The sequence below is a fragment of the Aethalodelphis obliquidens genome, unplaced genomic scaffold, assembly GCF_003676395.1.
Source record: "Aethalodelphis obliquidens isolate GAN/ISIS:26980383/991018 unplaced genomic scaffold, ASM367639v1 scaffold33, whole genome shotgun sequence".
Classification (NCBI taxonomy): domain Eukaryota; kingdom Metazoa; phylum Chordata; class Mammalia; order Artiodactyla; family Delphinidae; genus Aethalodelphis; species Aethalodelphis obliquidens.
In genome coordinates this window covers 10,465,229-10,482,563 of record NW_020837977.1, presented here as the reverse complement: position 1 = coordinate 10,482,563, position 17,335 = coordinate 10,465,229, and the positions used below count along the sequence as shown (strand labels likewise).

Genomic DNA, 17,335 nt, shown 5'->3' with positions numbered 1-17,335 from the left:
AATAAGCCCCATGTACTGTTGTAGCTTTTAAAGTTTTTGGAATTTTAAGTTTAATGACAACTTTGGTATCACTGCTAACAGGTTTATTGTGAAACTATTGCTAATAACTTTTTTTATTATAAGTATCTTAAAAACATACACTGCATTAGTTGAAACAATATTATGTTGTTTTATCTTTGATTTGATTGCTCTATACTTTAATTGGTCTACCTGCACACACATAGTTTCATAGTATTTGTGGCGGGAAAAGAAAGTCTGTTTTCACAGTTTATCTGTTTCTCCTTTACTCTTGGTTTTCTCTTCTACTGCCTTGCCAGCTACCCCACCACGCTACTTCTGCACGATATTTCTGTATGTCTGGTCTACGCTAGAGTAGGCTCGACTATAAGCCTATACCGTCATCATATAATCCTAGAAGTTAAATTTTACAAACACACACACATATACATACATAAAGAACCTAGAAAACAAAGTGCAGCCTGATTCTTAGCTATCTTTTTTTTTTGCGGTACGCAGGCCTCTCTTGTGGCCTCTCCTGTTGCGGAGCACAGGCTCCAGACGCGTAGGCTCAGAGGCCATGGCTCACGGGCCCAGCCGCTCTGCGGCATGTGGGATCCTCCCGGACAGGGGCACGAACCCGTGTCCCCTGCATCGGCAGGCGGACTCTCAACCACTGCACCACCAGGGATAGCTATCTTTTTTTAAAACCTGTTTTCTTGTGAAGTATAACACACACAAAGTGTAACACAGAAAGATGCACAGACATAAATATACAGCTCAATAAATGATCACAAAGCAAATATCCATGCAGAGACCACCCAGTTTAAGAAATAGAAAGTTGTCTGCCCTCCAGAGAGCCCCTTTATACTCCCTTCCAACTCTTAGCCACCCCATCCAAAGGTAACCACCATTGTAACTTCTTACACTATAGGTTTGTTTTGCCTTTTATGATTTTCTTCATGCCTTTAAGATCTATAATGATGTCCCTTTTTTCATTCCTGATACTGGCAAAGTGCCTTTTCTCTCCTTAGTAAATCTCCTTAGAGGTCAATTCTTTTTATTAGTCTTTTCAAAGAACCAACTCTTGGCCTGGTTATACTTCTCTGCCTTAATAGTTCTCTGATGCTTTCAAATAGATGATTTTAAAAATATTGTCCCCTAGTTTACTTGTCCTCAGTGGGAGGAGGGTTTGTCTGAAATTACCTAGTTCACCTATAAATAGAAGTAAAATTCCTCTTAAGATATCTGTTTGAAATTGAGACAGTATAGAAAAGGCACTGGCTTGGGGCTTAGATGCCTTTCATTTAATATTCACATATTAACTGAGCAACTGTTGTATCCTATATGTTGTGCTACATGCTGCGGTCACTGTGATGAATAAGATAGAGTCTTTGCACTTACGGTGACTGAAGTGCCGTGGAGGAGGTAAGCAGTTTAGGTACATTGTTTTAATACACTATGTAAGAGAATACACACAGGAGGGCCCTAATCCTGGTTGATCAGGAAAACCCTCTTTATGACCAAATCATAAAGGACCTACTTTGGTATTGAGAATGGATAGAAAGGGATAGCAAAATCAGGGGAGGGGGTGGTGCAAATAGTGTAGTTAATAGATTTTTACAATAGTATAGACTTAGAAGAGCAGTAAGGGCAATGGAAATGGAATCTGATACATTTAGGAGGCAAAATAGAACTTGATTGTAGAAAATGAAAGAGAAAGAGGGAATAACTGATTAGGTGTGCCATTTTCTGAGGTAGGGAACATATAAGCAACAGATTTAGGAGGAAAGTTGAGGAGTTCAGTTTCAGATTTCTTTGGTTTAAAAGAAGATGGGAGAAACCAGAAGGTAGCATGTGATTGAATTTAACAGGGCAGAGGAAAGAGAATCCATGTAATACAGGATGGAGCTGATGTAATGAGACCTGTGGGTTGGGGGCGGGGGAGGGTATAATCCTGAGCACTTAGTTGGAAGGAGGGACAAGAGAGAATGGGGGACAGACTTAGAGGGACAGAATAGGTGTGGATGCAGAGATGCTGTGTGTATGGCATGTGGCGTGGCAGGATGTTCAGGGATTTTCTGTCAGAAGACTTCTCTATTATTTAAAGTAGTAAGCTTGGTCATCTGCTGAGAAATGATGGAGCAAGGGTTAGAGAGATTTGGGTAGCATGAAGAATGCTTGAAATAGCTGCTCTGGAGAATGGAAGAGTGGGAAGAGCAGAAAATAAGATTTTCCTGAACGCTAGGCAGCAGTGAAGGCCCAGTTGAGACCAGAGGTAGTACATTTGTAGCAACATCAAAATGTGAGATATAGTCTTTCTTCTACAGCCCAGTTGTAGGAAGTGTAGGCTTGTGGACTCATCAGGTTCTGGCTTGTAGAATAAACAAAACAGTAGAAAAAGGAGTTAAAAATTCTAACAAAGCAGTAGTTCAAGTGATTTGGGGCTTCATGAAGTAGATGAAAGTGAAAGTGGGAAGGGATTGGTTAGGTTGACGGAAAGTGCAGGGGAGGAGACTGAAGGTCTCAGTATGGTCCAAGGAATGTCTGAGTGAAAGCTGCAAGGTGACATATTTGGTTTTTGTAACTTCGATATTTTTTTTCTTTTTTTTTGGCTGCGCCAGGTCTTAGTTGTGGCATGTGGGCTTCTTAGTTGTGGCGGCATGTGGACTCTCAGTTGCAGCATGCATACGGGATCTAGTTCCCTTACCCGGGATCGGACCCGGGATCGAACCCGGGCCCCCTGCATTGGGAGCCTGGAGTCTTACCCAGTTGACCACCAGGGAAGTCCCTAGATTTTGTTTTTAAATGCAAATTAAAACATGTATTTTTGTAGCATTGTCTAAACAGTACAAACCATACAAAGAAAAATTTACTTCTACCCACTCTGGCCAGTTTTAATAGTTTGATGTATATCTTTTCATAAATGAAAAGGTTGAAGATTTTTTTTTTGTTTTACAGAAATGAAATCATACTTAGTATATTTCTCTTCCTGTAACATATATATACCATCAAGTCATTACATAGACTGTAACTCACTTTTAATAGATGCATAAAGTTTGTAATATGCATATACAGTAATTTATTTAACAGGTGTTTTATTGGTGAACATTTAAAGTTGATCCTAGTTTTGTGAGTAGAAAAAGCACTGCAGAAAATACCTTTATATATATTCTTTATGTATAATGCTTTTATTTCTGCAAAAGAAATTCCTGAAAGTTGCTTAACTTGGTCAAAGGCTCTGTGTATTTTTAAAACTTGTATTTGAAGCCTAACTTACATTAAGAAAAGTATCTTGGTAAGCTTTCACAGAGCAAACACGTGCAAGTATCTGCGTATGTCAAGAAATAGAACACTGCCAGCACCCTCAGAAATCCCTCTTGGGCCTCCTGCCAGTCACGACCTCTGCCTCCAACAATTGAAAACAAAACAAAAAAGACTAAATTAAAAAAAAAATTCATAATCTCTGATGAGATTGCTTTCACTTTTACCTGTTTTAGATCTTTATGTAAGTAGACTCAAACAGTGCTCTGTTGGATGCATCATCTCTGTGAATATTATAATCACCTAGCACCAGCAAGAATATATGTTTATTGGTGTACTAGTGCCAATGAGGCCAAAGTGCAGAATTCCATCTAGGAAAGGACTTGGAGTAGAGAAGAAGACTCGGTTGAAGTCATAGCTGAGCGATAGGGAATGATTGAAGTGTCCTTAAGTCAACCCTCATGAGGGACAGAGAGTGGTAAAGCAGTGCTTCCTAAGGAGAGCTTTTTTTTTTTTTTTTAAGTGAAGGTATAATTTACATACAGCAAAATTCACTCCTTTTGGCAGACATTTCTTTGAACACAGAGTCATGTAACCACCACCACAATCGAGATATAAACTACTTCCATTTTTCCAAAACCTCCCTTGTGCTTTGCTGTAGTTAATAACCCTGGTGACCACTGCTCTGTTTTGTTGTCACTTTAGTTTTGCCTTTGAGGGAGGGTTTTTCAAAGAGCTTAGAGCAGTAATTGATTGGAAAGAGCCTTGATATAAAGTAGGAGAGAATAAGCAAGCACAGGACCCTTTGAGAAGGCTTGGAAGCAGCATTATAAAGGGACAGCCAAATTTCAGTTCAGCGAGGGAGGGGATGCTTACCTTCAAACAGGGTTCCAGGGAGCACAGTGGAGAAGTTTGGAGGAAAGGGTAACTGTAGGCAGCCACCGACTATGTGACCTCTCCTCTGTGTTTACTGTTTATCAGTAACAAGAACCATTCCCCTTACTGAAATTTCCTTTTTTTTTTTTTTTTTGGTGACAACACCTCTCTCATTTTTCTATTACCTCTGATCATTTTTTTCCTAGTGACTCTTGTTTTCTCTGCTTGATGCGCAAGTATTTCTTGAGGCTTCTATTCGGGCTTCATTTCTTACTCTGAGTATGAGTTAGCCCATTCACTCTTAGGTTGCATCTCCTTTTTCTAAGCCAGTGCTTCCTAATCTTTATCTCTGGCACAGACTCTTTCCTGGCAAGAATTTTTTTTTTTTTTTTCTGGCAAGAATAATTTTTAAAAATAGCTAAAAAAAACGCAAAACTGTCTGCTTAAAAAACGAGGGAAAGGGACTTCCCTGGCGGTCCACTGGTTAAGACTTCACCTTCCAATGCAGGGGATGCGGTTTCCATCCCTGCTCGGGGAGCTAAGATCCCACATGCCTCAAGGCCAAAAAACCAAAACATAGAACAGAAGCGGTATTGTAACAGATTCATTAAAGACTTTAAAACTGGCCCACATCAAAAGAAATCTTAAAAAAAAAAAAAAAAAAAAAAGCGAGCGAAAGACACTTCTTAATGGAAGGTATCAAGATGCCCCCAAAACCTGTGGAAAAGCTACTAAAATTGCTAAAATTAGAAAGACTGACAATACCAAGTATTGACCGTTGACAATACCAAGGATTATAGAACAACTAGAGCTCTTGTATATACCTGCTTGCGGGAGTGTAATTGGTACAACCACTTCAGAAAAATGTTAGTTTCTACAGATTTTTCAAAGATTTAGCTATATCTCTATCTCTGTATAATCTGATGATCTAGCAGTTTTACTTCTGGGTATAGACTCAAGAGAAATTATTTCTTTTTTCATTTTTGACTGTGCTGCACAGCATGTGGGATCTTAGTTCCCAGACCAGGGATGGAACCCACGCCTCCTGCAGTGGAAGCGTGGAGTCTTAACCACTGGACCGCTGGGGAAGTCCCAAGAGAAATTAGTTCTTCTTTTTAAAATTAATTAATTAATTAATTTTTGGCTGTGTTGGGTCTTCGTTGCTGTGTGTGGACTTTCTCTAGTTGTGGCGAGCGGGGGCTACTCTTCGTTGCGTTGCGTGGGCTTCTCATTGTGGTGGCTTCTCTTGTTGGGGAGCACAGGCTCTAGGAGTGCGGGCTTCAGTAGTTGTGGCTCGTGGGCTCGGTAGTTGTGGCGCACGGGCTTAGTTACTCCACTTGTGGGATCTTCCTGGACCAGGGCTCGAACCTGTGTCCCCTGCATTGGCAGGTGGATTCTTAACCAGTGCACCACCAGGGAAGTCCGAGAAGTTAGTTATTATGTGTACCTTGCTATGTTATGTGCACGAATTTTTCAGCAACTTTATTTATAGTAGCTAAAAAACGGAAACAACCCAAATGTTCATGAACAGTAAGTTGGGTGATACAACACTGTAAATCAACTGTACTCCAATAAAGTAAAACAAACAAAAAAGCCCCCAGTAAACTGGGCAAGTAAATTGTGGTATAGTACCACAACAAAATACTGAACATCAGTGAAAAAGAACTGTGATTCACAAATTATGTGGATAAATGTCACAGACAATGTTGAGTGACAGAAGTCAGACACAGAAGAGTACATGCAGCCTGCGAAAGTGATAGGCTGTAAAAATTAGAGTAGTAGTTAGATAGGTGAGGCATGAATATCGACTGGGTAGAGGCCCAAGGGAGCTCTTGGGGTTCTTCAGATGTTTCACATCTTGATCTGGATGGAGGTTCCACAGGTTTATACATATATAAAAATTCATTAAGCTGGACATACTTAAAATTTGTGCACTTGCCTGTGTAAGTTATATCTCAATTTTTTAAAAAAGTGATAGGCTTAGGGCTTCCCTGGTGGCGCAGTGGTTGAGAGTCCGCCTGCCGATGCAGGGGACACGGGTTCGTGCCCCGGTCTGGGAAGATCCCACATGCTGCGGAGCAGCTGGGCCCGTGAGCCATGGCCACTGAGCCTGCGCATCCGGAGCCTGTGCTCCGCAACGGAGAGGCCACAACAGTGAGAGGCCCGTGTACCGCAAAAAAAAAAAAAAAAAGTGATAGGTTTTCCAATTACATAAAACCATCCTTTTTCTCTGACCAGTTTTTTGTCAGTCATCTCCAGCTTATTTTTGGCCCTTTGCACTTTTTATTACCGTTACCTCTCAGAATATTCATTCTTACAGGCAATTATAGATGTTGGTAATATTTAAATATATGTCTCACCAAAGTTCTAGCCCCGGCCATTTCTTAGTTATCAATAAATTATATGTCCCTGTCAGCGCTTAGAACTCTTTCATTGCATACTTTGATCTGTCCTTAGGGCTGGGCTCTTTCTAGTTCATGTTTCACCCAGCGTCTGGCGGCGTATTTGTGACAACTTTATCCCCACCCCGCCCCAATTCTTTGTAATTCTTCATCAAGTTCTCCTCAAAGTGTAGACCACAAACGTTATTTCTGGTCCACAAAGGGGTAAGCCTATATCAGAATGTCAATCAAGTATATCACTAAGTACAAGGGTCTGCAACCCCTGAGCCGCGGACCGGTACTGGTCCACGGCCTGTTAGGAACCGGGCCGCACGACAGGAGGCGAGCGAGTGGAGCCTCATCTGCTTCTCCCCGTCGCTCGCGTTACCGCCTGGACCATCGCCCCGCCCCGTCCGTGGAAAAACTGTCTTCCACGAAACCGGTCCCTGGTGCCGGAAAGGTTGGGGACCCCTGACTAAGTACTGCTTTTTTTTTTTTTTTTTTAAAGGCTTCCTTGACAAGGAAGCAGCACATTGATTTATAGTCTGGTGTAAACTTGTCGTGTTGGAGACCAACACTTCAGGTAAACTGGTTTATGCCATGTGAGCTCATAATTCTATCAGATATACAGTATATCGATGGGGAGGTGAAGAGGGTGAGCGGCAGGGGTTATAGTGCCAGTGAGTGTGGTTTGTTGTTATTTTTGACCTTCTGGCCTCTGAATTCCTGTTTTATGTTTCCGGAATTCCTTTATGATTTTGGTGAGAACCAGAATCGGCTTGTAACTGTAGCCAGGTAGGTTCGTCCAAGCAAATGCCGCCAGTATGGACAGCAACTCAGGAGCCAGTGGGACAGGAAAGTGGGAACTGGTAGATTCTGTTCTGTCAGGGGTGGCAGTAGCAGTTGCAGTGGTGTCTTCCAAGACCAGTTCTGCGGCAGTTTTGGATGTCTTTCCTGGCTGTGTAGCCTATAAGTTTCTTCTAAGATTGTTGTCTACTGGGTGTCTTTCCATAAATATATTTTCTACTTATGTCAGCCACAGTAGGTTTTTGTTGCTTCCAAGGTAGAACCCTGACTGGAAAAGAAATACTTAAAAAAATAAAAAAAATTGTACCATTAGTTTATTTAAAGGTGATCACAAGTAAATTTTTTTTCTTTTTTATTTTGTTTTATTTATTTTGGCTGTGTCGGGTCTTAGTTGAAAATTTTTTTCCTTAAGTAAACTTATACACACAAAGGTTTAAGATGTAGACTAAACTTACTTTGTGAGATGTGTTGTAGACAGTAAAGATTCTAAATAATAATTATTTCACTTTAGTATTTACATTTTAACATTTCAGTGTGCTTTATGGACCATGTGCTACTATGTATGCCTGAAGTACTTGAAATGCAAATTTGGAGAGACTTTGCCATCTAAATGCTTGGCTGGATTAAACGCCTAATTAGGATGGTTTTTCAACAGGTTGGAAGCATGCAATCGGTGAGTGCTTGAAATTCTTTTTTAAAATCCAGACATTGAGAATTTTTTCTGAGAAAAATGAATCTTATGTATGGCCAACTTATGTAGTATTTAATTTGCTTACTATTTAAATCATGGAAGTGAATCTTTACCCAGCATCCTAAGTAAGGGATGGGTTGGTTACATCGAAAACTTAACCAATATTCATGTGACTGGTAAAAGCAATGCATTTGTTATTAGTGAGGAAAAGGCTTAAATGTATATAGAAATCATTGAATAAAATATGTTTGACTAATGCTTGACAATTCTGAATGTTGTAGAACTGTTAATATTGAATGCTCTTATAATGTGGTTTATCACACAGCTGTTTAAAAGGTAAGTCATGTCTCCTAAAATATAACAACTGTAGATACAAAGGAAAAAATTAGTGTAATATTGTTATTCTGTGCCAAAGATGTTCGGATCTTGACATTTTTAAAAGTATTTTCTACTAATACATAATTTTTTTTTTCAGATCCAGTGTAAAGTTATTAGAGCAATACTTGTGCCAAGCATATTTTGTGGAATATTTGTTTCTCATTTTCACATTCAATGTCATTGGTGACATGGAATTACATTGTATTCATTAAAGATACAGGCAGGTTACATAATTTGAATATGGGTATACTTTTTAATGCACTACTTTTACTTTTTTGTTTTTATTTTGTGTCTCTTTGAATCTTGCTAAGAGAAGGTTGAACGTTTTGTTGCCCCAGTCCCACAAAGTTCCATCTATTTTCTTTGGAGATAAAAAGCAAAGAACCAAATAACATTTACCCGCCCCTCCCCCGCCCCCCTTCCCGCTTTTTTTTAAAGATTTTTTTTTTTTGCGGTACGTGGGCCTCTCACTGTTGTGGCCTCTCCCGTTGTGGAGCACAGGCCCCGGACGCACAGGCTCAGCGGCCATGGCTCATGGGCCCAGCCGCTCCGCGGCATGTGGGATCTTCCCGGACCAGGGCACGAACCCGTGTCCCCTGCATCGGCAGGCAGACTCTCAACCACTGCGCCACCAGGGAAGCCCCTAAAGATTTTTTTTGATGTGGACCATTTTAAAAGTCTTTATTGAATTTGTTGCAATACTGCTTCTATTTTATGTTTTGGTTTTTTGGCCGCGAGGCATGTGGGATCTTATCTCCCCGACTGGGGATCGAACCCGCACCCCTTGCATTGGAAGACAAAGTCTTAATCACTGGATTGCCAGAGAAGTCCCTACCCTTTTTTATATTTACATAATTTTGAGTATTATCTTTCGGATAAACAATAGGAAAATGGTTTGTAAAGTTAATACTTTCATCTTTTTCAGTTACATCTTCTCATGTTTTGAACTTCACTTAATGCAGTATACCACCTTTCTCAATTGCTACTTACCATCATTTGGCTGCATAGGGTAGGTTAACATTTCAGTACTGACAGCAAAATAATTTCTTTTCAGAAAGTCAGGAAGCTTTTGTTGCTAATGATTCCCCAAAAGTGAAACTTTACAGCTTATGATTCCTATTTATTTGCAATTTTAGTGAGAAGTGTAGTTGAGTGGAAAGATTGTAGGTCTTGGATTCAAACAAACCTGGGTATGAAATTTATCTCTGCCAGTTACTTTCTTCGTCTACAAATTACAGGTAGGAAGAACTACTCCTGCACAATGAACCTGTGGATTTACACGGCAGTCTATGTAAAATACCTATCACAGTGGCCTGTATGTAGTGTAGGTACATTCAATGACGGTTAATTTCCTACTGTTTTGCTCTGTCATCCCCCTGCCCCCGCCCCAAGTCAGGCAATGTGACCAGTGCTGATTGAGGCCAAAGTGCAGAATTTTGTTTCACGAATAGATAACACACTTTATTTAGCTTAGTTTACTTATTTAGCTTTGTTCATTTTGAGCTGTAACATGGGTGCCTTTCATCAAAGAATGGACCAGGTAAGAGAGCATTAACTTGCTCCCAATATTGTAATCACAACTGATTTCTACCAATAGATGGAAAGATCATTTTTTTATGTAACATACAATCATCACCTTTAATCAGTTAACTGAAAATCTATATAAAAATAAATTTTCTCCTAACATTAAACAATTTGACCCTTTGGAGTTATTTTCTATCTTAGTTTCTGGGATCTTTTAGCTTGCTGCTTAAGAGTAATCTGAATATAAAAAAAAACTTTTTAGTTCCATCTTTCAATGATAAATACATATTTCTCACTGCTTTGATATATAAATGAACTTGGTACTATATTTGAATGTATTCAAGAGCAGAAAATGTCTTCATTCTTTGCATATTTTATCTGCTTTAAAAAGAAAGTGCAGGTTTTTGAGATCTGCCTTTTGTTTTTGCCATTAGGCCCAGCTGGTGATGATTAGCTCTTTGTATTTTACCGTACACATCAGCACCATCATAATAGCTATCACTGATTGGCTTACTGTGCCCAGTCTTTTACATGTATTTTGAGTGTTCACTAGGACAACACCTTTTTTTTTAACAGATGAGGAACCTGAGGTTCAGAGTGTTTAACTGACTTGTGCAAAGTTATCTGACTAATAAGTGGCAGAGCTGTAATATGAACCCAATTTTGATTCCAAAATCTTCTTTTTAGTGTACTTTGCTACCTCTTATAATAGAAGGGGAAGAAGACAGTATTTATTAAAGTCGTATTATATTTAAATACCTTAACTCAGTTTTTTAAAAAAATTTATTTATTTTACTTATTTTTGGCTGCGTTTGGTCTTCATTGCTGCGCATGGGCCTTCTCTAGTTGCAGCGAGTGGGGGCTACTCTTCGTTGTAGTGCACGGGCCTCTCGTTGCAGTGGCCTCATTGTGGAGCACGGGCTCTAGGCGTGTGGACCTCAGTAGTTGTGGCATGTGGGCTCAGCAGTTGTGGCTTGCAGACTCCAGAGCTCAGGCTCAGTAGTTGTGGCGCACGGGCTTAGTTGCTCTGAGGCATGTGGGATCCTCCTGGACCAGGGCTCGAACCCGCGTCCCCTGCATTGGCAGGCGGACTCCTAACCACTGCGCCACCAGGGAAGCCCCTCCCTTAACTCATTTAAGGCTCAAAGGCTTATGAGGTAGATACTGTTCCCGTTTTATAGATGAGGAAAGGGAAACATAGAGGGATCAATAATTTGCCAGCTTTATACAGACAATAAATGGTAGAGCCTACTTTTAAAACCAGGCCTATATGCTGCCATGGTCTCTATGTTTTCTCTTCACTGCATTCCATTTGGCCTCAACATTTGTTTGAATTTAAAACTATATACAGTTGACCCTTGAATAGTGTGGGTTTCTACTGCTTGCATCCACTTAGATGCAGATTTTTTTCCATAGTAAGTACTGTAGTACATGATACATGGTTGGTTGAATCCGCAGATGTGAAACCCTGGATACAGGAGAGCCAACTGTAAAGTCATATGTGGATTTTGTTGGGAAAGTGGGGGCAGTGTTTGGTGTCCCTAACCTGAGCATTGTTCAGGGGTCAGCTGTATTCACATTTGTCCAAACTTTCTCCTCATTCTTTTATTACTATATTTATGCCCTTAAGTAAAAATGGTTTTAAACTAGAGAAAGCAAGCTATGAAACTAATGTGATTCTGGTTCATCTCAGTATTTTATGTTGAAAAGTTACAGCAAATATCTAATTTGTATTAGGAATATATTTCCAGTAATACTTAAGAATTGCAACCTTGTTTTCCTCTTCTGTTTTGGAGGAAGAATGTGAATGTGGCTAGGAGTTTAGATAAGGAAGAAGAGAACTGAGGGAAGGGTTGTCTTCAGTTGGGGATTTCAAAATTGTTATAGAATTTCATCTTCCTATCTCCACCCCCTTCTCCCCAACACATACTTTTTATTTTCCTCTGGTTCCCTTGGAATTAAGAATTTATACTTTGTTGGGTCCTAGACTCCCTAAAAATTTGATTAATGGTATGGACCTTCTTCCTAGAAAAATGTTGTATATGTACATAATTTTGTGTATAATTTCAGGGATATGCAAAATTATATATCAGAATAAGAACCTTGGGTTAATATTACATAGTTTTTTGAGAAAAATACATTTGATTAGAATTAAGTTTATATTTTTTCTTGCTAAATGGTGACTCTCAGATAGAAATATAGATTTAACTAGTCTCTAAGAAATGAATCACCACCGTATAAAGCTTGAGTGCAGTCATCATGGTGAGACAGATGACATTTTCAGATTCCAGCCTCACATTTCAGCACTTCGACAATAGCTTTTCACATTGTTAACAAAGAACAAATTGCTCTCCTGGTGTCATCCTCCTCCTTGCTGTCATCACTTACAAACTCTGTTGCCAGATGCTATGGACTGTCATTACTAGACTCAGACATGCAAACATGCATGCCCCACACAGATTCATTATTACATTATTTATCAGTACTTATAAATAAAGCAAAGCAGTTTTTTTGTTTAATAATAATAAATAGGGCTTCCCTGGTGGCGCAGTGGTTGAGAATCCACCTGCCAATGCAGGGGACACGGGTTCGAGCCCTGGTCCGGGAGGATCCCACCTGCCGCGGAGCAACTAAGCCTGTGCGCCACAACTACTGAGCCTGCTCTCTAGAGCCCGTGAGCCACAACTACTGAAGCCCGCGCGCCTAGAGCCCGTGCTCTGCAACAAGAGAAGCCACTGCAGTGAGAAGCCTGCACACCGCAACGAAGACACAACACAGCCAAAAATAAATTAATTAAAAAAAATTACTGTTACTTAATTTTTTCTTAATGGAATTGAATGCTTGTTTTTTTTTATAAATGTATTTTACTTATTTTTGGCTACGTTGGGTCTTTGTTGCTGCGCGCGGGTTTTCTCTAGTTGCGCTGAGCGGGGGCTACTCTTCGTTGCGGTGCGCGTACTTCTCATTGCGGTGGCTTCTCTTGTTGCGGAGCACGGGCTCTAGGTATGTGGGCTTCAGTAGTTGTGGCACGCGGGCTCAGTAGTTGTGGCTCACGGGCTCTAGAGCGCAGGCTCAGTAGTTGTGGCGCACTGGCTTAGTTGCTCCGTGGCATGTGGGATCTTCCCGCACCAGGGCTCGAACCCATGACTCCTGCATTGGCAGGAGGATTCTTAACCACTGCGTCACCCGGGAAGCCCAATTCTTATTTCTTAATGAAATCAAATTGTCTAGGAATGACAGTTTTCTCCCTGCCCTCTGTCTTAGATCTGAAAAGGTATTACTGACAGTTCATCTTTAGAGGAAGCCTTTCCTTCTCCAAACAAGTGTACTGACAAGACACAGTTCAGCCACCAGTTAGGGTAGGAGATGCACTTGGGCCGTACAGCCTCCCAGTGCACAGATGGTGACTTTCCATACCATCTGTTCATTATTTCTTCACAGCCATTTACAATTTCTCCCCCTCCATGAGGGCTGAATAGAAAAAATAAAGTTAAGACCTAGTTTTAGACTTCTTGGAAGTTAGCTGATCCTTCCCCTTACTTTTTCTTCAATCCACTGAAGGTTATGGCTCCTCTTCTTTCTAAATATCCCAGTCATTAGCTTATAAAGACTCTTGCTTCACAATTTTTGGTGCTAAATGTTATGCAGTTCACAAGTAACAGAACAACATCATGTTAGTCCACTGTGTATACTTGAAAAAATAATCACATAAGGCAATCTGTTCTTTTACTTTCCTTAACTTTGCATCAAAAGCCTAAATAGTCTACTAATTCTTTATAAGTAAAAGCTGAAGCTTTGGCCACTTCCCCTTGTTGAAGGCACCTGGTATTCTTTCCTTCTGATATAAAGCAGATGGGAAGATAATAGTTGAAACTTAGCCCTGAAGCATGCATAGCAAGGAAGGCTAAAAGCTGGCAGAAATCTTAGTTTCTGACCTTGGCAAGTCCTTTTTGAACTTCTCTTCGTGAGCTTTTTTGTCCTTTTCATCTGCAGTTAAGATCTTTGCTTACTGGAGGGATGGAAGATTCACATTAGACTATGTAATTGTCACATTGTGATGTATAAATAGCATTCTCCTACATCATAGGAGAGTTTTGACTTATGGCTAAATAGAAGACACGAGAAATGATTGAGTGGTGTAGTTACTATTGCCCTATGGCTATTTTTTTTAAAATATCGATGCCTATTAACATGTATAAGGTAAAGAGTTTGCTTAAATACTGTCTGTTTTATTTTTTTACATCTTTATTGGAGCATAATTGCTTTACAACGGTGTGTTAGTTTCTGCTTTATAACGAAGTGAATCAGCTGTACATATATCCCCATTTCTCTTCCCTCTTGCTTTTCTTGGCCTCCTATGTTGGGTTTGTAAGGCTGTGATTCTTCCCTTTTTCCTCTGGTCGGATGATTTTCCTCCTCTTGGTCCTCATGTGTTATTAACACTATTCATGTGATAATCCTCTGTATGATCATTGGTTTGAATGATTGCTTTCCTGAACTCCACGTAATTCTAAGCTTCACAGTAACTTTACCTCTTATATTCTTTGTTTAATATTCTTATTTCAGTATTGATGTCTTCTTATCTTTCCACTGACCAGTTTTCCAACCTGTCCATCCTTTTAATTTATATTTCTAAAGCAGGAGTTATAGTTTTTGTTGGTTATAGTAGCTAGTGTAGGTTATAGTACTTTCTGGAGCTCTCCCAGGTAAACAGTCAGTGAAACTTTGAACAATTTTTTAAATCCATTTAAAAAAAATTGAAGTATAGTTAATTTACAGTGTTGTGTGAGCTTCAGATATACAGCAAAGTGGTTCAGTTACACATTTATTTGTATTTATCTGTTCTTTTTCAGATTTTCTATTATTGGTTATTAAAAGACCTTGAATATAGTTCCCTGGGCTGTACAGTAGGTCCTTGTTATTTATCTGAAACTTTGACCATATTGATGATGAGAATTATATGAGCAGAGGCAGATGCCAGATGTATTATATATACCCCATGATCCTCACTTTGATTCATACTGTTAACCTTAAATTGGATTTGATTGCTAAAATCTAAGAAGTCAGATTGCTTCTATGCTCGTTTTACAAGTTGTGCATGCTTTTAGAATGGTCTAAAGGTCTAGTTAGGGTTATGTGTTGGAGCCATGGCTGTTTACAGTAACATTGCTTGGTCCAACTGTTTACAGTAACATTGTTTGGTCATACTGTAATTCCATTCTTTAAATTACAATGGGCATGGAGTGACTTTAAAAAGGGGTCAGTATCCATTGCTCAGAATACATGCCAGCTGATTTGGTACTATTTATTTAATAGTTTTAGGATGCAGTTGAATATCTCAGTTGAATGAATTAGTAAATAGTCATATCATTCTCATTCTTTTTTTTCCAAATTGCTTTTAATAGTATACCACCTCTCTTTACCTCTTCTGTCCAGGCTTTCAGGTATAGCACTCAAAACAGATGGATAGTTTTTCTCTTTAAGGAAAGAGCATATACTTGGGGAGAAGTTTCAAGGTACAATTCGTAATGCTTTAACATTCTGCCTGTGCATTTTTTGTTTGCTTTTTGCTTTGAGGTTTGTGTTTGTTTTTGCTTTAAGCATAGCATAATGTCCTCTGTGTATTATGATTTCATCTGAAAAATTCTGCTCATTAGGGTTATCACTAGCCTATTTAGTACTTTTGTATAAATTAGGAAAAGACACCTTTCCCCTGAGACAAGGCCTCACAAGTACAACTGGATTTTGGCCCCCACTCACCCTTGGCCAGGCCTTCTTGTGTAGCAAACAAAATGCAGCATCCTGCGTCATACAAATTCAGATTCTGAACTTTGTACTGATTTGCATTTGTTTTGAAAGTCTATTGTAAGTAGCTTGTAGTTTTGAAAAACTTATAGATAAAATTCTAAAAATATAGCAGAGGAGATAAAATAGTTTCCTCTGCAGAGTAGGATGAAAACCTAATGAAAACAGATGAGTTTTTACTCCTAATATAATTTTATTTTACAATTACTAGTAGTTCTTCTTTTTTTTTCTTCCTTTTGGCCATGCTGCATGGCTTGTGGGATCAGATCCCCAACCAGAGACTGAACCACCAGGGAACTTCCACTAGTTGTTCTTTTACATTTTTATATAATGCCTTACATTAAACTTTATTGCATTAGTAACAACCTGCTGTATATATTCTTTAATTTTTAATTGAGAAATATTAGCTCATTTCCCGTAACATAGAGCTTTGTGATCCCATAATTAATGTGTCAGCATGTCATGCAATTAACTGTCCAGTGCTTTGTATTAACAGTTCTGTAAGTCTTGTAATTAAACATTTGGTTTTTCCTACTTAGGTACTTTGGTCTGGGAAGCCATATGGTTCATCTCGAAGTATCGTAAGGAAAATTGGTACCAATTTATCTCTGATCCAGTGTCCAAGAGTTCAGTTTCAGGTACTGTACTTTATATATTTCAAATTTTATATTAATATGTGCATTGGTGATGTAAATAGGCCAGACAGCTTTAAAAGTACTTTTTGAACCTCTCCCCACTATTGATGCTGCTATCAATAAAATAAAAGAGGATAAAAACCACGGTAAAGTCTTTCTAATTTTAGTTCCTCTGTGAAGTGATTATTCAAGCTCTGTAAGACATTTATCCTTAAGAATACATACAGACTTAGAAGCATATAATAAGCCAAGCAGTTGTTAATTCCCAGGTGACCTTGAGCATTGTCTTCTAGCACCAAATCAGGAGTAGCTCAACTCTGCTTGGAGATACGTTCCTATTTTCTTGATTTGGGTTTTTGTTCCTTACGGTTGTTTTAGTGTGAGACATGTTTCACATAGCTTTATTCTTGTTTTTCAGTAATTCTCTACAGTAGTAATAAGAAAATCTTTTAGTTCAACGTTTAAGTATATAAAGTTCAGCAGATAATCTATACCAATTTTAAATAATAGATTAGCATGTGAAGTGTGGAAGATAAGTTTAACTCATAATTCAGAAGGTCAGAAGTGCCCCTGCGAGCTTATTAGATGTCTTACTTATAAATCACTCCTCCTTGTAGAGAGTTAAAAATCTGTTTCTAAGTAAGTGGTAGAAATGACCATTTGTTCAGGTTCACTAACAAGGTAGGTCATTGCTACGCCCACTTGCGGATTGACTGGCAAGACCTGTCAATCTAGAGATTGACAGATTGGAACTTTGCAGAAGTAATTTTTATCAAATGATGGGCTTTTTAAAAAAATCACAGTAGAGAAACCTATGATAGTAATTCTCTCAAGCACAATTTCTGAGAATTCAGTTCACTGAGACACCAATTGCTGATTGCTTTATTTGCCAGTTTCCTTCAAATAACTATTGTGTTAACTAAGACTTAGTAACTTTTCTTCTGATTGCTCCATTTATTCCATTAAAATTTTATCTG

The 17,335-nt window shown here is 39.1% G+C and overlaps 1 protein-coding gene across 2 annotated transcripts in view; it reads left to right on the top strand.

Annotated features, from left to right (window-relative positions):
• MTFR1 (mitochondrial fission regulator 1) overlaps positions 1 to 17,335 on the top strand; it is a 67,170-nt gene that overhangs the window by 5,275 nt on the left and 44,560 nt on the right. Inside the window, exons 1-3 of one of the 2 annotated variants that reach the window (XM_027128000.1) lie at positions 7,899 to 7,998; positions 15,355 to 15,434; positions 16,263 to 16,361. Coding sequence is in view for 1 of the 2 variants with exons in the window: in XM_027127999.1 (XP_026983800.1) it covers positions 7,936 to 7,998; positions 16,263 to 16,361 (162 nt within the window). In the remaining variant the exon portion in view is untranslated. Of the gene's footprint in view, positions 1 to 7,858; positions 7,999 to 15,354; positions 15,435 to 16,262; positions 16,362 to 17,335 lie in introns of those variants that run through there. The other variant, XM_027127999.1, reaches the window with a different exon arrangement.